Genomic DNA, 21,260 nt, shown 5'->3' with positions numbered 1-21,260 from the left:
ATGTGCATTGACGTGGGAGAGAAGGTGTGAGCAGTGTGTGTCTGTGTGTGTTTGTAGGTTCAGTGATGCACCCTGGTGTGCATCAGTCAGGTGAAGAGATGATTGTGCAAGGGTTAATTTTGTGGAAATGTATGATTAGCTGTGGTGTATAACAGGTGCGTTGAAGATGGCTTGCAATATTGCTGTTGGCATAGCCTTTGATGTGTGTGTGGAGATGGGCATGTGGTACTGGATATGATTGGATGTGTGATGGCTCTAGTAGGGCTACGTGATGGTAGTCTTCAGGTGGATTTCATAAATACTAGTTATATTAGGGTGGACGTAGAAGATACGTTAATGTGGACGTTCTGATTGGTTGGGGTGGATGTCATTATTCTGAGATGCATGCACAGGTAACTGCAGTAAATATGAGTTTGGTTATAAGTCATTCTAGAGTGAATGTGGTGTTTGAATAGTTACAATGGATACGTGTAGGGAGAGTAAGCATGGACAATGTTCTACTGTGGTGAATATGTCGAGACATGCGGCCTTGGGCTGAAGTGTTTTGGGCGGCCGCACGGTGCACTTGCTCGTGGTGAGTGTGTTTTTAGGTTGAGGAGTAAGAACGGAAGTTGTAGTCTCCAACGGTTTCCTTGGAATCGCACTTGTAAGTACTACCATATACATCCCATAGAGGTAAGGTTGCTGTTTAAGTGGTGTGGTATAATTAAAAGTATGAGAGTATGGTCTAAGTATTAAGTGTATGTAAACATTTGATTGAGTTGGCAAATCTCAAGGCAAATGTAAACATACTTCATTGGTATCAGAATATTCAGTGTATGACAGGTATTATAACTCATAGGCATGATATATAAGAATGATCATATGATAAACATTATATTTCATAAGTTTGATATATAAAAAATGGTCTTTGTATAGTTGACATTATACTTCATGAGTATTGCTATAAGATTGGTCACATAAGATAATCATTATACTTCACAGATTAGTTATATGAATGATCACATTATATCACATTACAATAAAGGTCAAGTGAAAAACACGTTCTTTGTTTTCTTTTATAAATAAGAAAATCTTCATACAAAAGTCTTGCTTTGCGCATTTTGCATAAATCAAGAAATATTTTTCTTTGCATATAAAATATACATAATTTATATAAAAATTCATTCGTACAGTCTCTTGCATAACGCTGTAATACTTTGTTACAACACAAGGTACTTAACTCACATGACTTAGAGGGATATCACTGACCTTGTACATCAAACTGCATAAAGAAATATGAAACATCAATAACTGAAACCAACTTAATATTGGCTGGGATGCGATTAACGTGTTCCGTAAATTAACTCTCTCTCTCTCTCTCGTGTCACTGCAGTAGTACGGGTAGTATATGGAAGTATTTAGCACATTTTTTTTTATTATTTGCATACACGCGGCACTATCACATTAGGCGCGGGCGTGGCCTGGCGTCGCGGGTGTGCCGTGGGCGCGAGATGGGCGTGGGGCACATATGGCGACCGCGCGGTCCACACGCTCACTTGACTAGAGCGACCCCGGTACAGCAGCGCTCAGCCCTCAGCCCCGCTAGAACGAAGCCCCACCGCCCCGCCCGTACGTCCGCACCGAGAGCCGGGCCCTCCCCTGGCAGCTTGTCACGGACACCAGGAGCAAGACCCTTACCCTGTAACTGGTCTGAAGCAGCAGCCGTCTAGCCCCTTGTGGCCGGTATGGCGAGGGTACGGCGCTAGCCTCGCACGGGGGCTACACAAACACACGGATCGGCCTGGGTGGGCCGTTGTGGGCGTGCGGGCGTTGGTGGGCGAGCTGGCACGTTAACGGTGCTAGTCGTCACATCACTGGTGCGTCACGAAGGGTATCTGACATCCTGAGTTCACGTGTTCCATCACCTCCTGCTTCAGAGAGCACACCTGGTCCCGGAGCTTGTTTACCACCGCTTGTAGCTCCACATTCTCGTTCTTTAGGGAACGAACCTTGTCCTCCAGTCGACTGATTCGCTCCAGCTTCCGTCGTCGACACTTAGAAGCTGCGATACGATTACGGAGTCTCTTACGTTCCAATTTAATTCGTTCCTGACACTCCATATTGATGGGAGAGAGCGGCGGGGAGCCACTCACGCTGGGCACTGTGTGCGGCTCCTCCTTGATTTGCGCATGTGGCAACAGGCCCACATGCGCTGTCACATGGTGCTGGTGATCGGCTACAGCCAACGACACCGGAGGCGCCGACGTGACAGGAACCTGCTGGTGAGGATGGTGGGCGTGATGGATTGGAACATCCAACTGTGTGTACTGAAGAGGCGCTGACGAAACGGGCGGCGCCACACTAGTTACGACTACGTTCCCGCTACTGCTGGTGGCGATGGCATCTTGGTGGTGGAGCTGCTCCAACGTGTCCTCGAATCCCTTAGGCGAATTCTTCCTCCTCTACGGTGGCTGTTTTCGTAGGGAAGAAAAACTGCGAGGTTGGGTTGGCGGCATTACCGAGAATGGTGCTCCCCTGCTGAATGATCAACTTCTCCAACTCGGGGGAAGCTAACTTCAGCTGGTTGAGGTCTGGGGAAGTAAGGAGAGGGTTAAAGTTGCCACCCGGGCGCTGTTTCTTGGACGGTCTGTTGTTAAGATCCAGAGTAAGTCTGCGCTTCATTTGAGTGAGGCTTTCCCTCTGGTAGTTGGCGTACGACCCATCCTCGTACATGGTTGCCTCCATTACTAGTCTTTCAACACTCAACACAAAAGTTCTTGGCACGTGGTGAAGCACGATGAGTCACTATGGGACAGACTCACTGTGAGGCACCGTCTTATTCACCACTTGTGAGAACAACGCACGTTCACACTCTTCGCTGTCTCGTGGCTATATGAGTCATCTGGTGGAAGAGAGGAGATCTTATACGATTCTGTCATTTTCTAAAAATAGAAACATAACGTCATTTTCAAGCGCGCTCATTGGCTGAGGATGACATCATCGATTTCACAGAATGGCGGCCTGCGACTCTATTGGTTGATACTGAGAACTGTTAAGCTACAGATTGCCAAGTTGTAAACATAACTCACTTTACTATAGAATATTGGCAGTGTCAGGATTGACTTTACCCGTGTATATACATATTATGATGTGTTAGAGTAATTTTTGAGCATTCTGGAAAGATCTTGCGGAAAATCAACGAGAAATAATACTCCAAAATTTTGTTTTGAAGACTTGACACCATTGTGCGGGAGTAAGGCCCAAACTTTTAGCCAATGGGAGAGAAGCTGTGTGTTTAGTGTAGGCGCTAGTTTTCAAATGTGTTTCTTGGAATTCTCTATGGGTGATGATTCTTAGCAGAGCTCACCACTTCACATTAATCCGTCCATTTTGCTATCGTGTATATTTACATCGTGAAACTTTCGTAATGAGTTTTAGCTTTTTAAAGCATATCGAGTGATGGCAACATAACACAAGAGAGGCCAAGTCTTGATTATACAAAACGGGTGCGTCTGGAGGCAGCACCTGATGGTACCAGGAACTAGTGCACGGCAATAAGGAGTACGGATGGGGAGGATATGAAACGTTAGTCCAGAAACGTTTGTACCATGACCGTGTTATGAGGTGAGGCGGCTTCCAGGAACACCGACTTTGTTTTTATTCCGTTATTGACGGAGGTATGAAAATTGCACTTAGTCAAGGCTCTTAGAGTGTTCGTTCAGTTCGTGCAAGCAGTGTAAACAGTTGTTGAATTGTAGAATTTAGTTATTTAGGGCTTTAAAGCATTGGTTCCAGTTACTGCGCACTTCCAAGAGCATTTCTTGTATGATTTTTTACCGGTGGCAGGAGTGTTTGGTTTTGTATGATACCACGAAAATATAAAGATCTGAAACACGCGGAGAAAGTGGTGTAAAGGAGATAGTGTCTTTAGACCTTAGAAAATTATGTACGGAAAACATTTTAATAACAACCCTGGGAAATGTCTAGGTGTCCTCCAACCTACCATTCTTAATCAACTCCCACCTTTTCACCATCGCAATTACGCTTCGTCTCCCTATAACTCCCGTACACACTGTCTCTGTATGCTGACATATTTCTCAGAAACAGAGTGAAAATCTGTACGGGTTATAATGGACAAGGAAATGTGGCCTGTGAGTTACGGTGTTATGCAGAAACATAACACAAATATAGCACATCACAATAAAGCAGTGACGATGATAGTATAGATTTTGGGCGTCGTTTACTTTTCCATTTTTAAAGATACATAGACATACAAGCACTCGTTTACTTTTCCATTTTTAAAGGTACATAGACACACAAGCACTCGCGCTTTCCCACCGCACCACACACAGGATATGTATGGCACACGCACCACATGGCAATACCACACCACATAAGCACACACACACACACACATTACATAAACAACCCCCATACATACACCGCATACACCCACTACACTATATACATACACCCACAACACTATACATACACCCACAACACTATGAACATACACCCACACTACATACACCCCAACACTACATATACCCACTACATACACCCGACTAAATCATGTATGCATCGCAATTGTAAAACTCTTCCCACACTTCCGTCCACAGAGATAAGTAGTCACAAACAGATAATCACATACAGTCATGAGAGAGGCATCTGTGTTCGTCAAAGACTTCCTTCCGGTTCGACCCAAGATGGATTATGCGGTCTGGTCTTCTCGCTTTAGGAAGCATAGAACTACTGCTTCCTGTACAAGGTTCAGCGGAACTACTGCTGCTGAACAAGGTTCCGCGGAACGCAACGAGGAATAATTGAAATCCGACATGAGTGGAGGGAATTTCTCGATCTGCCCATTTTATCAGGAAGACGTGATAACTTAGATTACTAGGTCACAGCGCTGTAAAGATCGACCAGTTCCTTATCAACCAGTGGGACTCTAGACGGACCCGAGGACGATGGGACTCCCCAGGCTGGAATGCGAGGACGATGTGACTACAGACGAACCTGAGGATTATGTAACTCTAAACTGGAACTCGAGGACGATGGGATTCTAGACCAGAACCCAAGGACGATGGGACTTCAGACTTGAACCTGAAGATGGTGGAACTCCAGACTGGAACTCAAGGACGATGAGACTCCAGACTCGAGCCCAAGAATGACGGGACTCCAGACTGGAACCCAAGGACGATGGCACTCCAGATTGGAACTCAAGGACGATAGAACTTCAGATTGGAACCCAAGGACGACGGGACTCCAGATTGGAACCCAAGGACGATGGAACTCCAGATTGGAACCCAAGGACGATGGGACTCCAGATTGGAACCCAAGGACGACGGGACTCCAGATTGGAACTCAAGGACGATGGAACTTCAGATTGGAACCCAAGGACGACGGGACTCCAGATTGGAACCCAAGGACGATGGGACTCCAGATTGGAACCCAAGGACGATGTTACTCCAGACTGGAACCCAAGGACGATGGAACTTCAGATTGGAACCCAAGGACGATGGGACTGCAGGCTGGAAGGCAAGGACGATGGAACTTAAGACTGGAACTCAAGGACGATGGAATCTCAGACTGGAACCCAAGGACGATGGTACTTCAGACTATAACACTATACCCTACGATGATGGTACTCGAGACTAGACCCTGAGGACAATTGATTCAAAAGTGGAATTCAAGAAAAGGAGTTTAGGCAAGTGAAGCTTGGGGTGTCGCTGCTGTTTCTGACCTATGTGAATGACTTGCCAGAATTCGAATCGCAGCCGAATATGTTTGGGGATGACAGTGATAAACTTAGTGGCGCTAAATGTGATGAGTATTTAAGATTGCATTCGACAGCCTTCATTTAAAGACGTAGATAAGGTTCAAGTTTTGGTCAGAGACATTCACATTTGGATTTCAGGTTTCCAAATCTTATCCTCGAGAGAGACGGGAACAACAATATCTCCAACGCAGTGAGGTGGCCATATTTGTAGTGTTGCTAGTTTCAGAATATCTTAGCATGTGCAGGCATCAAGGAAGTTTGATTTTAATTTTTTTTTTTCCAGAATTTGACTGAATTACTTAATGCTTTCGGTCTGACGTGCGAGATTGAACACAACCAGATCCAAAGTGATGAGGATGAGACTCAGGGAAATGAAGTTAGATTTTAACCAGCAGATTGTCATTCCACAGGCAGCAGATCACAGGGGAGTGAGCGTCTGTAAAGTCACACATCAACTGTGGTGAAGAAAGAGAACTTGTATATACCATTCATTCAAATTATCGTGTTTGAGTACATGGATAAGATGTAGAAAAAAAAATTCATTACGAGCATATATCAGAAGCAGATTGAATATACTTCACCGTATTGGTCAAAGCCATCGTGTAAGGAGACGTAGATCTACTAAAGTTGAAAAAGAAATTTCTTTAGGTGTGTAGGGGGGCGGGCGAACTGCCTAGGAAAAGGCTTGGCTGCTATTTGGCTCCGTGGGAAAGAAGGAAAATGGAAGACGTGACAACTTTCTTAAATCGATGTGACAGTAACGATATGGGTTAGTGTATGACACAGGGAGGATCAGCTTGGTTAGAAGTCACAACAAACTAAGCAAGAGTTGGCTAAGGTCTGAAAAAAAAAAAATAAAATATATATATATATATATATATATATATATATATATATATATATATATATATATATATATATATATATATATATATATATATATATATATATATATATATATATATATATATGTATAATGATGATAGTAGATTCTTGGACGAACGGAACGAACTAAGCAATTAAAGAAAGCATTAAAAACTTAAGAAATTATATGTTATACTGATTTAAGATACAGGCCCCTCATGAGCATTGTGTCTACCTGCCCGTTTGCACGAATTGGCAAAAACATCCACCCACACACATACTCATGACTGTAAACCTACCTCCTCTTTTTCGTACGGTTAGGTAATTGCACACGCATTCACGCGCGCTCGCTCTCCGTATAAGGCTCATAACCTTGATGAACTTTCTTCTTATGCGCAGATGGAGCGTGCAGGCTGCTTGAGATATTGTTCACTATACTGCAGGAGTGGGGTGTAGTGTCGGGGGATTGGAAAGTAAGCAACTGTAGCGCACGTCTTTAAGAATGGAGAACGGGAAATTGCGCTATACTGTAGACTTTTCCCCTTGACGAGTATGGTCTGTAAAACTGTGGAAAAGATAACAGAAAAGTATTGAATGGCTAATTGCAAAGGAGAAACTTCCTAAGTGAGTGAAAAAAAGAAACGGATTAAGATAAAGATTATGAATAAGATCGTAGATAACAAATCTGGGAGACTCCTACAAGAGAGTGAGTTCGTTATAGACAAAATAGATGAAAAGGTAGGTGTGCCAAATCGTAGGTTGATAAAGAAATTTGAGCTTCAGACAGGAGTAAGTGGAAGACTTCTTTCTCTGGAATACGATCTTTGTGAAAGAGAACACAGGAGGGTTTTCAGGCGAGCCATCTCGAAATGGGTTGAGGTCACTTGTGGTGTGCCTCAAGGTTCTCCTCTAGGATTGCCATCTTCCTGATCTGTATAAATGAGTGGTCAGAAGGACTACCTAAATAATTTTGCGGGTGATGCAAAGGCATGAGGGAAGTAAAGATTGATAGGGAATGCACCAGCATACAAGGGGACCTATACATTCTCCAAAGCTGGTCTGATATCATATGGTTGATGAAAATTCAACCCCAATTAATGAAAGTGTTAAAAGGTTGGACCACAGTGAACGAAGGCTTCAAAAGAGATGGCATCTATCAGGAAATAAGTTGCAGGAAACTTTGTCAGAGAGGGAGTTGAGAGTCTACATTATACATCACCTGTCGCCGTAGCACCGCTTGCCGTTGTAAAGAGAACAAAATTTCCTGCTAATATTGAAATAGCATTTAATTAAGAACTAACAAAAAGGAAATTACAAACGTTTTTAAAGCGTATTAGGCCAGAACTGATTTGTAAACTTGCTTCATTTAACTTCTCTAATATCTCTGCTTCCTTATGCATAACTTCCTCTTTGGTCTGTCCACTGCAGTAATTGTTGATGGTGTAATGTCCACATCTTATCAACGGTGGAGTTCCTCAGGGGTCTGTCCTATGGCCTACTCTTGTTCCTCACCCCATATGGGAATGTTTGTCTCACCTTTACTAAACGAAGCACAAAAACCCAGCAGATAATGTCCAAAGAAGGGCAACAAAGATGAAACCAATATCAGTAGAGCTGAGGTACAGTGATCGGCGGAGGCCACATATTTGCCCTTCATGGGAGGAAGAAGAGAAAGTAGTGACGATCAGAACTTTGAATTTTCTAGCCCAGCTTGATCCTGTGAACAGTTCCTCACAAAGAGTGCAACTAGAGACCATAACGAGAAATGCGAAAAACTTATGAGAAAAGAGGAAAATTATTTAGTGGTATCAGATGATTGGATGACAGAAATGAACTTGATAATCATTGGTAATTATACAATATAATGACTGCAAATGAAGTTGAGCTGTGGTTCTAAATATATCTTATTTTCCTGACGACCTAACCCAATGTTTCAGAATTGTTGCGATCTCGTACAAGAATAAAACACCTTATTTATGAATAGATCTTTACCAGAACCGGAAGACCAGAGTAACTGATGGAACGAGAGGTACTGGATATGGCAGAGACGAAAACATCTTAGGCTTGACAACACTTTCAGAATATACATTGACTCCAGCACCTACACCCTCCAGGCAGGCTCTGCAAACTCTAAGAATAGGACCAGCACCACACCAGGCAAACACATTACACAGCTTGGATGTGTCCAGTCCTAAATGCCAGGGAAGAGAAACGTTCCTTAACAGTGCAATAAAACGCGTAGCAGTCAACTCAAGGACGCAGGAGAGCTCCTGCCGTGTTTGCTATCAGCACAGATGTGTTTTGACAGCCATGGGGAAGTTCCAGTGGCTTCACGATCCCAAGAATAATGCTTGGTGACCCCCCCCCCCCCAATCATTAGAAAACCCCTGAGTTAGAAGGATAGAGGACTCAGTATTGAAGAACTCTCTCCTCGTGCTATATATATATATATATATATATATATATATATATATATATATATATATATATATATATATATATATATGTATATATTATATGTTTTTATTATACTTTGTCGATGTCTCCCGCGTCAGTGAAACAGACGAAAGAATGGCCCAACCCACCCACATACACATGTATATACATACACGTCCACACACGCACATATACATACTATACATTTCAACGTACACGTATATACATACACAGACATATACATATATACTCATGTACATATTTCATACTTGCTGCCTTTATTCATTCCCGTCGCCTTCCCGCCACACATGAAATGACAACCCCCTCCCCCCGCATGCGCGCGGGGTAACGCTAGGAAAAGACAATAAAGGCCACATTCGTTCACACTCAGTCTCTAGCAGTCATGTATAATGCACCGAAACCACAGCTCCCTTTCCACATCCAGGCCCCACAAAACTTTCCATGGTTAACCCCAGACGCTTCTCATGCCCTGGTTCAATCCATTGACAGCACGTCGACCCCTGTATACCACCTCGTTCCAATTCACTCTATTCCTTGCACGCCTTTCACCTTCCTGCATGTACAGGCCCCGATCGCTCAAAATCTTTTTCACTCCATCTTTCCACCTCCAATTTGGTCACCCACTTCTCGTTCCCTCCACCTCTGACCACCTCTTTCCTCACTCATTCTCTCCATGTGACCAGACCATTTCAAAACACCCTCTTCTGCTCTCTCAACCACACTCTTATTATTACCAAACATACTATTCTCCATTTCCCGCGTTAGCGAGGTAGCGTTAAGAACAGAGGACTGAGCCTTTGAGGGAATATCCTCACTTAGCCCTCTTCTCTGTTCCTTCTTTTGGAAAATTAATATATATATATATATATATATATATATATATATATATATATATATATATATATATATATATGATATGATATAATATAAGTTTACAGGTCTTCCTCGTTAAGAAAAAGAATATATGTGGCCTTTCTCTCATGCTCACTTATCCACGAGTTTCAGTGAATAGCCTCGTAAGGGCGTCGTGGTCTGTTGTTGTTGTTTGAGTTGAACTGTTGTAGGTGAAGATCATTTTTGATATCAGCCAACACGACATGGACAATAACACTCCCTAGATGTGGACATCTTGGGTGAAGGGGAAGATGATAGATATGCAGAAAGTAGATAATGATAATAATGAAGATTTCATTGAGCTCCGTGTGTGTGTGTGTGTGTTGTGTAGACCGAACAGTCAACGATAGAGTAAGGTCATAAATAGGGCGAAAGACGGAAGAGAAGAGAGACAGACAGATAGACAGAGAGTTCCAGAGCGTTGATCTACTGGGAAATGAGGCAATATTGATAATTACAGAGAAAATATTCTTCCATTATTATTTTTTATTCTAAGTACTCTGATCTTGGTACCATATTGACGACCATCATATTGATCACATATTTCATCTACGGAATTATTGTCTCACCATAGGTTTTGTGGGACATTGGAGGATTAGGTAAGCAACAGTGGCCAGCAGCTGGTGAAGAGCAGACATTACGCCTTGCCGCTGTGAGCCAGACATAGCACGGGTGAGGAAGGTCATTCTGAGACCCCGTACACAAGGAACTAGAGTATGGTTCTCTACGTACACCGCTGCCTCACTGCCAGCCTCACGTGAAAACGTCTTCTAAGGGTAAAGTTACATACAATGGAACGTGTTTCGTATTTGTGGTGGATCGTGATATGTAGGCTCTCTCTCTCTCTCTCTCTCTCTCTCTCTCTCTCTCTCTCTCTCTCTCTCTCTCTCTCTCTCTCTCTCTCTCTCTCTCTCTCTCTGTCAGTTAATGAAAATTCAGTTATAGATATGTGTGTGTGTGTGTGTGTGCGTGTGTGTGTGTGTGTGTGTGTGTGTGTGTTTTACATGATGCTGGGTCTGTGTTCGTATACTTCCATAAGAAGTATCTTTTCTATTGTTTGTCAGTAACTAAGATACTATCTGTAGTTGCTTTCCATCTGTAGTGACTCTCACAAAGCTGTAATTTTTTTCTTGTATTGTTCCTAGTGTATACGAAAGCAGAGATTCCGTTATTTTGAAAATACATACCAGCTCATCTCTGCTCTCAAAACCAATATATATCCCCGTGATCGTGTGTGTGTGTGTGTGTGTGTGTGTGTGTGTGTGTGTGTGTGTGTGTGTGTGTGTGTGTCTGAGTCTGTGTCTGTGAGGTATAACAATAAAGGATCAGTTCATATAATAAAACTGTATTTATTACTCTGAAGTTTTCGGTCTGGCCGCCAGAGGGTGTGTGTGGCGGTGGACAAAGACTTGGCGCCATGGCGGGAAAACTGTGTACTGGTGTTATTTCCGGAGTTCATTTCTTTAGCGAATGTCTTATCTGTTCATGACGTTTTGTTCATATGAATTCTGTATTTAACGTACGTTTAGGAAGCGTGCGGTGAATATTATATTTGGCGTACATTTAACAAGCGTACTGTGAATATTGTATTTGGCGTACATTTAGGAAGCGTACGGTGAATATTGTATTTGGCGTACATTTAGGAAGCGTACGGTGAATTTTGTATCTGGCGTACATATATGAAGCATACGGTGAATATTGTATTTGGCGTACATCTAGGAAGTGTGCGGTGAATATTGTATTTGGCGTGCATTTAAGAAGCGTACGGTGAGTATTGTATTTGGCGTACATTTAGGAAGCGTACGGTGAATATTGTATGTGGCTTACATTTAGGAAGCGTACGGTGAATATTGTCGATTCTCGGCTTGTGTTCTGATAGCCAAGAGGTATATAATGATTATATTAAACCCGCGGGATAATCAGATGTTATAGGTCTGTATTCTGATAGTCTGATAGATGGATGATGTTGATTAGGTATAATGAAATGAGTCTGATAGATGGATGATGTTGATTAGGTATAATGAAATGGTAAGGGTCATTACTCCCGTCACTATTTTTTGTTGTTGTCACATCTAGAAATGAAAAAATATTATTTGAAATTCACATCTCGACAGGTTATGTGAGCAAGGAGTTGCAGCATTATTTGAAATAAAGAATTAAAGGATTAAGACATATTTATCATAAGGTTAATCGTATTTAAGCTCATTAAGAATCCAGATTTGAAATGAATTAGAATCCTTTCGCTAAAGTGATTGAAAATGTGATGAAGGAGAGATTGTACGAACGATAGTGTGTGCTACGGCTATCAGAGGTCAGCCATAGTGTGTGCCATGACCACCAGAGGTCAGCGATAGTGTGTGCTACGGCTATCAGAGGTCAGCGATAGTGTGTGCTGTGGCCACCAGAGGTCAGCGTAATATACGTACCAAATCGTGTCGAATAACTGTAGAACTAATTGAGCAAAGAAAGTACGAAATTCAGAGTATAGAAATTATGGTAATAATAATAATAATAATAATAATAATAATAATAATAATAATGATAATGATGATAATAATAATAATAATAATAATGATAATAATAATGATAATAATAATAATAATAATAATAATAATAATAATAATGATAATAATAATAATAATAATGATTTTAATAATAATAATAATAATAATACTAATAATAATAATAATAATAATAATAATAATAATAATAATAATGATAATAATGGTAGTGATGACACAGGATGCGCGTGGGGCCTCTCGCTGTTGTTCGTAATGTTGTTATTGTAAGAGTTCAGGTGGTGGGTGTGTGCTGCTGCTGGTGAAAGGCCTCAACAGGTGCCGATGTCCTGTAGGTCGTCTGATGATTCCCAGGTTAAGGTAAATCATTTGGTACAAGTTATGTGTCCGTCTGGTTCATAATACTTTATTTTTGTACAGGTTCAAAGGAGAATATTATAAGTATCGCTGAACTGAATATTTTCTTTTTGAGCACAACGGTACGACATTTGAGCACAACGGTCCGACATTTAAGCACGGCGGTACGACACTTCAGCACGACGGTACACTTCAGCATGACGGTACGACATTTGAGCACGACGGTACGACACTTCAGCATGACGGTAAGACATTTGAGCACGACGGTACGACACTTCAACACGACGGTACGACACTTTAGCATGACGGTACAACATTTAAGCACGACGGTACGACACTTGAGCACGACGGCACGACATTTGAGCACGACGGTACGACACCAGCAGGACGGTACGACACTTTAGAATGACGGTATGACACTTCAGCTCGTCGGTACGACACTTTAGCATGACGGTACGAAATTTGAGCACGACGGTACAACACTTTAGCATGACGGTACGACACCTCAGCACGATGGTACGACACTTTAGTGTGATAGTACGATCCTTAACCAGGACGTCATAGCCAGGGGTCGCATCGTCTTGCTCAGGGTTGTTAAACTTCCCCAATATGAAGATGCCCCATTGAAAAAAAAAAAGAAACATATAGAAATAGAATTTTCTAGACATTGGAAAGAGAGGTTTGGGCAGCTTGCCAGGCGGCGCCCTCAGTCAAAGGTGGGCAACGTGCGGTGTACACATACGCTGACTCAACTGGGGAGGGAGGGTGGGGGGGGAGACCCATCACCCAGTGACAGTTGCAGGTGAAGCGGGCCACTAGGGCCCCTCCTAAGTGGCAGGATTACAAAGGAATGCAAGCACAAAGCAGCAGAGCCGTGGGTCTTTTTTTGATGCTGTTTGTGGTGGGAGATCAAAGAACACAAGCACAAGCCAACTGCAACACCACTAGGTCCTCTCTCTCTCTCTCTCTCTCTCTCTCTCTCTCTCTCTCTCTCTCTCTCTCTCTCTCTCTCTCTCTCTCTCTCTCTCTCTTCTCTGTTGCTTGTGGTGGTCGAGGAGGTAAGACCAGACTTGAAGTGCACGGGGGGAGAGTAGGAAGGAAATACATAACCCGTTGGAAATGGCTTGAAATATTTTCAACGAAACAGACGTCCACTGCCTTCAGTCGTGGATGTCAGTATAGAAGCCTAGCCTTCGTCCAGTAGTGTATTTTAAGCGTATTTATGTTGATGCTTTCAAGGTCTCCTGTTGTTGGTAGGGAAGCCTTCATGTCAACTGTCCTCTAAAAGAAAAAGTACTTCGCCTCATTTCCAAGTATAAGGTTTGCCCCTGAGGCTCATGTTGGTTGCTTAGTGAAGAATCTGATACCTTTTCATCCGTCTCAAAACTTATATAGATTACCCTCACTCCTTTTTAGTAAAATGCAATTTGATTAGGTCATCGAGCGGGCTATTATAGAATTTTTTCTTTCTGAAAATCATCTCGGTAGCTCACCGCTATACTCTGTCCTTTTTTCTTCTAGGTTGACTAAAACGAACGCATTATTCAGGGTGGGGACGCACCAGTGAAGTGTAAAGTCTGATGGCTAGTTTCTAAGACCATGAGATTAAGTACGTTACTTAAGGTGCGTAAATTTTTTTCCTCTTTATATATATATATATATATATATATATATATATATATATATATATATATATATATATATATATATATATATATACTGCTTTTACTGAATGCTAACCTGGCTTTAGTACTTGTTTGATACACCGTAAGTCTTTTTCCTCATTTACGCTATGTGGGTCGACGGAGTTCAAAGTGTATTATGTCATCACTTGACGAGTAAAGATATTGAAAGTCATTTGTCACTTGTGGGTCCAGTCAGTCAAGTCTTAAGCCAGGGTTTATGAATCTTGCTATGTGTACATCTTCCACTGACTGTTGCACAGCAGGCTGGTGTCGGCCCTGAAGTGGTAGTAGGAGTTGTAGGTCTTGTTAAGTGAGCAGTGACACTTACAAGGTAGTGTCGGCCCCAGATTGGTAGTAGAAGTGGTGGGTCTGGGTAAAATGGACACCTACACCTATATGGGTAGAGCAATATCAGCTTGCAAACTGACCAGATTTTGTGGTCATGGCCAAGTATTATTTATCTCCCGAAGAGACTTGCAGAGTAGGCTATGCCAGCCTCCAAAGTGGCAGGATTGTTGGGGTCTTGCTAAGTGGCCCGCTGACCTTTACAGAGCTGGCCAGTATCTGCACCTAAGTGGCAGGATTGATGGAGCTTGCTTAGTGCTTTCATACACACACACACACACACACACACACACGGGGTTCGTGTTCCTGCCATTTCACTGCCCTGAAGGTGGTATGATGAAGTCACAAATGCACATTTGAATTCATGTATATAAAAGAATAATATAATGTATATAAGTAAAGAGAAATAATTAAAAAATAACACATGACACACAACTAGCATTGCATAAGTACACGGACACACAACTTCTTAAACCTAATCTAACCTAGCCTAACCTAAGCACAGTATCGTTACCATGTCAGGCATAGTGTATATAATCAATGCCTGGGCAATGTGTGAAACAGCAAACATATCACACTTGACCTAAAACTCAGGCATTGTACGTAATGCCTTGGAATTGTTTACAGCGCTTGATATCATACTTTGCCTGGGTCACAGTGGTGCGCGTGATCTAGTGCATACATAAAACCGTAGGAAAATGAAACACTATGAGTTCCCAAGTGCACTTTCGTGTAAAAATCACATCGTCAGGTTAAATACAAGAATGAAATAGAAGACGTAGAACAGTCAGTTGATATAAAAGCAATAGACTTAGCTAAGACGCCATTAGTAAACAAGCGTTACCGGATGATTGTGTTCAGGCCTGGCATCACGCCTCTCATAAAATTTTTATCATGTGGACAGGAAAGGAAACTATTTACACATTTTGCTTATGACAAAGCTATCAAGTTTGCATAAACCTTAAATAATATCTATGTTACAGTTCTTTGTGAATTTGATATTAGAAGATTCAACGACATTTCATCGTAAGGGAATTACAGTTAACATAATTAGCGTTACACCAGTCTATACAATAGTCAAAATTTTTAACATGATTAAGCAAAGGATTTGATTCTTGTCCTGTTCTTATACTATATTTATGTTCCTTACGTCTAATATAAAGATCCTTACCAGTCTGCCCAACACAAAACATGTTGCAGTTTTTCCAGGGGACTCTGTACACACAGCCTGCAGAATTTTTTTGGTGAGTTTTTTATTAAGATATTCTTTATAGTACTGAAATTGCTGAAGGTTATATCTACAGTAAAGGATTTTAGTAACCTGGGAAATAATGTACAATTATGTCTAAAAGGGAGAACTCAAAGATTCTTGGTATCAAGGGGAGGTCTGGGTTTGACTATAAAATGGGTTCTTTGCTAAGCTTAAGGGATTTATCAATGAAGATCTAGGATACTTTGACTTGGATCCAATAGAATATATCATCTCGAACTCATCATCGATAATTTCCGGAATGCATGTACGTAATGCCCTAAGGAACATAGACTGGAATGATGATAACTTAGCTCTGTCATGTTAAGTTTAGTAGAAATGAATATATGAACAAACATTAGTGGATTTTCTGTATATGTTGAAAATAAGCATGTTTATATTGCTATGGATAATGCAATTTAGAAATGGAAACATGATTTTTTTCGACTTCCACAGTAAAGTTGATAGAAGGTACTAGATTGTTAAGTAAAGGGAGAAATGTTTTTAGATTTTTGTTTGTTGGTCAAAGAACATCATTGACATACCTAAACCAAATTGCTTTAGACGGTAAGATAGCCCTTAGTAGTTTTGTTTCATAGAATTCCATGTAAAGATTACTTGATACTGGTGAAAGAGGGTTACCCATCGCCATACCAAATTTCTGAGCATAATATGCTTCATTAAACTGAGTTTTCTTTTTTGTTTTTACACAGTTTTATCAATTCAATAGACAGAATTTGAAACAGGTAAATCAGTATTATCCAAGACATCAGTCAAATATTATGGACTCCCGTGGTGTATCGGTTAGCGTTCCTGACCATGACGCATTCACGGGCCGACCAGGGTCGAGCGCATAGGTTCGAATCCTGTTTATAGCAGTCGGTCCACAGTCAACCCAGCTGTTCATCTACCCTCCCCCCTCCCCCCTGGGTTGGTCAATCAAATTGGTACCTGGATCAGGATCTGATATATATATATATATATATATATATATATATATATATATATATATCGTTAATGGGATGGCCTTGATGAAGGTCTTAGCTGCCTGTGCCGTCTTAGCTAACATAAAAACTATTCTAAGAGTCATCAACTGGAACTTTGTGAACAAGGACGAAACATGAAAATTTACGAGTTCGAAATCAAAATAAACATAAATATCATTAAGCTTGTTAACTCAATCTAAAATGTTCATGATATTAGAATTTGATGCCTTACCCAGTATTGAACTTAATAAAGAAACTAACCATTTTGATCATTTATATGTACGGGAGCGCACGGAAAGGGACAAGAATCCAATGCTTTATTTAATCATGTTAGAAATTATGACCAATGTATTAACTGTGATTCCTCTACCATGAGAAATAAGATTCAATCTATTATTAAATAAACACGAGAAATATCATTAAATCTTCTACCATTAAATGCACAAAGAATTGTAACATTAATATTATTGAAGGTCTGTACAAAATTGATGGCTTTGTCATAAGCAAAATTTGTAAACAGTTCCCTTTTCTATCCACAATAATAAAAATTTACGACATGCCTGACCCGAACACCACCATCCGGTAACGCTTACTTACAGATGGCGTCTTAGCTACGTCTCTTCCTTGTATATCAAGTGACTGTTCTACGTCTTCTGTCTCGTTCTTGTATCTCCCCTGACGATGTGATCATTACACGAAAGTGCACATGGGAACTTATTGTGCCTTATTTTCCTGTGGTTTTATGCATGTGTGTGTGTGTGTGTGTGTGTGTGTGGATCTTCTTAATAAAGTATATAGAGAACCTGGAAAGTGCTGATCTATGCAACTAACATGATGCCTGATTTAGCTGGTTAAGACTATGAAAAGAGATGTAGAATGCTACAATTATTCCATGTTTTGAAAACTATAAGGTAAAGAAGGGATCATATTATGATCTGTAGGGGTTTGGAATACTTTGGTTGGTTTGGATAAGGATTTGAATTCCCAGATTTTTAGGAAAATAGGATTGAAGTAGTGGAAACATTTAATTTGAAACGGTAAGAGGTGATAGAATACAGATAGAATATAGCCACTTGAAATGTATTGAGATTGTTTTGTACATAGAATTTGGTTCATTTTCTCCTTATGATTTGGTGAATATGGCTTGACCAGTGTGAGTGTACGAAGTGGGGCAGTAACAATGTTGCTCACTTCCATAAATGTAATAACACACACGCACACACACACACACACACATACTACACACCCTACCCTATGCCAGGTACCCAATTTATCGACGTGTGTGTGCGTGTGTGTGTGTGTGTGTGTATTATAGGAGTAAATGTATAGTATATATATATATATATATATATATATATATATATATATATATATATATATATATATATATATATATATATATATAAACTCAAGGTTAAAAGACGGAGCAACACGACTGTAAAAGTCTCTCCCCTTAACACACAGATACGCGTAGTAGATAAGAAAAGTAATCACATACACACACACACACACACAGTCCTCGTGGTGGACGCGTGTGTGTGTGTGTGTGTGAGGATAGGTCAGTCAGTATGTGGCTGGTGACGTCATTAGGGTGAGCACCGACCTGCCAGCATTAGTCAGAGGTGGCCAGGCCAGGCCAGGCCGGGCCGGGCTGGGCCGGAACTCTAGTACTCCTGCACCCAGCGTGTAGTTACCAACCCCGCCACTCCCCTCCCCATCTCCTCCCCACGTGTACAGCCGCACCCTGGGTGTCGTTACACGGCGCGTGTACAGTCCCTCCCACCCACTGCCCCGTGTACAGTCCCTCCCATCCACTGCCCCGTGTACAGTCCCTCCCATCCACTGCCCCGTGTACAGTCCCTTCCACCCACTGCCCCGTGTACAGTCCCTCCCATCCACTGCCCCGTGTACAGTCCCTCCCATCAACTGCCCCGTGTACAGTCCCTTCCACCCACTGCCCCGTGTACAGTCCCTTCCATCCACTGCCCCGTTTACAGTCCCTCCCAACCACTGCCCTGTGTACAGTCCCTCCCATCCACTGCCCAGTGTTCAGTCCCTTCCATCCACTGCCCCGTGTACAGTCCCTTCCATCCACTGCCCCGTGTACAGTCCCTCCCACCCACTGCCCCGTATACAGTCCCTCCCATCCACTGCCCCGTGTACAGTCCCTCCCATCAACTGCCCCGTGTACAGTCCCTTCCACCCACTGCCCCGTGTACAGTCCTTCCCATCTACTGCCCCGTGTTCAGTCCCTCCCATCCACTGCCCCATGTACAGTCCCTCCCATCCACTGCCCCGTGTACAGTCCCTTCCACCCACTGCCCCGTGTACAGTCCTTCCCATCTACTGCCCAGTGTTCAGTCCCTCCCATCCACTGCCCCATGTACAGTCCATCCCATCCACTGCCCCGTGTACAGTCCCTCCTATCCACTGCCCCATGTACAGTCCCTCCCATCCACTGCCCTGTGTACAGTCCCTCCCATCCACTGCCCAGTGTTCAGTCCCTTCCACCCACTGCCAAGTGTACAGTCCCTCCCATCCACTGCCCTATGTACAGTCCCTCCCATCCACCGCCCCGTGTACAGTCCCTCCTATCCACTGCCCCATGTACAGTCCCTCCCATCCACTGCCCTGTGTACAGTCCCTCCCATCCACTGCCCAGTGTTCAGTCCCTTCCACCCACTGCCCCGTGTACAGTCCCTCCCATCCACTGCCCCATGTACAGTCCCTCCCATCCACTGCCCCGTGTACAGTCCCTCCTATCCACTGCCCCATGTACAGTCCCTCCCATCCACTGCCCTGTGTACAGTCCCTCCCATCCACTGCCCAGTGTTCAGTCCCTTCCACCCACTGCCCCGTGTACAGTCCCTCCCATCCACTGCCCCGTGTACAGTCCCTCCTATCCACTGCCCCATGTACAGTCCCTCCCATCCACTGCCCCGTGTACAGTCCCTCCCATCCACTGCCCCGTGTACAGTCCCTTCCACCCACTGCCCCGTGTACAGTCCCTCCCACCCACTGCCCCGTGTAGAACTCATCATCCACATAGCATCAACTACACTGACACAGTGTTAAGGAACACTCTACTATGTACATGGTTATTTTCCACTCGAGATCTGGATTTTTTTTTAAAATTTCTCACATTAAGTCGTCCATGGATAGTAAAACACATTAATATAAAGAGAAATGTATTTGTTTATTTGTTTGCTTCTCCTCGCGGTTCTTAGATCACAAAAACATTAATAGAATTTGAAGTACCGTCAAATTCTATCTTTTTTCTCTGGATGATGTATGAGAGTTTGGTATTTTTACATGATTTTCTATACTACATTTTTCTATTGTTTACAATTGTACACAAATGTTCCGTGCCTACTAGTGATGTTGAGAGATATGTTAAATGAGAACCAGTCTGTCTTACCAAGTTTTATTATTATCATTATTATTAATATTATTATTATTATTATTATTATTATTATTATTATTAGTAGTAGTAGTAGTAGTAGTAGTAGTGGTAGTAGTAGTATTCATATTTTAGAATTGTAGTTATGAATGATTTCGAATCATAACCTCAATATACAACCGACTTCTTACTTCATCTATAACCTTAATATATAACTAGCTTCTGACTCCATCCATAACCTCTGTATACAACCTGACCCCATCCATGACCTCTTGCACGAATGCCAGTGGGTCTTGACCGATGATGAAGACCAGGTCACCGCTGCTCTGCCCTGACCTGGGCTACCGGAAGGTGGTGACTCATAGTCCAGGTCACCGCTGCCCTGCCCTGCCCTGACCTGGCCTACCGGAAGGTGATGACTCACAGTCCAGGTCACTGCTGCCCTGCCCTGACCTGGCCTACCGGAAGATGGTGACTCATAGTCCAGGTCACCGCTGCCCTGCCCTGACCTGGGCTACCGGAAGATGGTGACTCATAGTCCAGGTCACCGCTGCCCTGCCCTGACCTGGCCTACCGGAAGGTGGTGACTCATAGTCCAGGTCACCGCTGCCCTGCCCTGACCTGGGCTACCGGAAGATGGTGACTCATAGTCCAGGTCACCGCTGCCCTGCCCTGACCTGGCCTACCTGAGGGCGGTGACTCACAGTCGTTGCCTCACTCGCTCAACAAGATAAGCTTTCTGA

At 42.6% G+C, this 21,260-nt stretch overlaps 2 protein-coding genes across 6 annotated transcripts in view; one reads left to right on the top strand and one right to left on the bottom strand.

Moving 5' to 3' along the window:
• Positions 1-21,260, top strand: part of Dus4 (Dihydrouridine synthase 4) — a 333,705-nt gene that overhangs the window by 218,497 nt on the left and 93,948 nt on the right. Inside the window, exons 1-2 of one of the 5 annotated variants that reach the window (XM_071663314.1) lie at positions 3,359-3,606; positions 10,551-10,752. The exons of 2 other annotated variants lie outside the window; for them this stretch is intronic. Coding sequence is in view for 1 of the 3 variants with exons in the window: in XM_071663315.1 (XP_071519416.1) it covers positions 3,602-3,606 (5 nt within the window). In the remaining 2 variants the exon portion in view is untranslated. Of the gene's footprint in view, positions 1-3,358; positions 3,607-10,550; positions 10,753-21,260 lie in introns of those variants that run through there. 2 more of the 5 variants (XM_071663317.1, XM_071663315.1) reach the window with 2 other exon arrangements.
• On the bottom strand, positions 1,045-2,895 carry Jra (Jun-related antigen). Its single transcript, XM_071663326.1, is given in 2 exon segments — positions 1,045-2,426; positions 2,428-2,895. Coding segments are annotated over 2 exon segments (873 nt in total). The 5' UTR covers positions 2,728-2,895; the 3' UTR covers positions 1,045-1,853.

The sequence above is a fragment of the Panulirus ornatus genome, chromosome 7 (genome assembly GCF_036320965.1).
Source record: "Panulirus ornatus isolate Po-2019 chromosome 7, ASM3632096v1, whole genome shotgun sequence".
Taxonomy (NCBI): Eukaryota; Metazoa; Arthropoda; class Malacostraca; order Decapoda; family Palinuridae; genus Panulirus; species Panulirus ornatus.
Note: the sequence above shows the minus strand (reverse complement) of the source record. Positions and strands in the feature narration are given on the sequence as shown.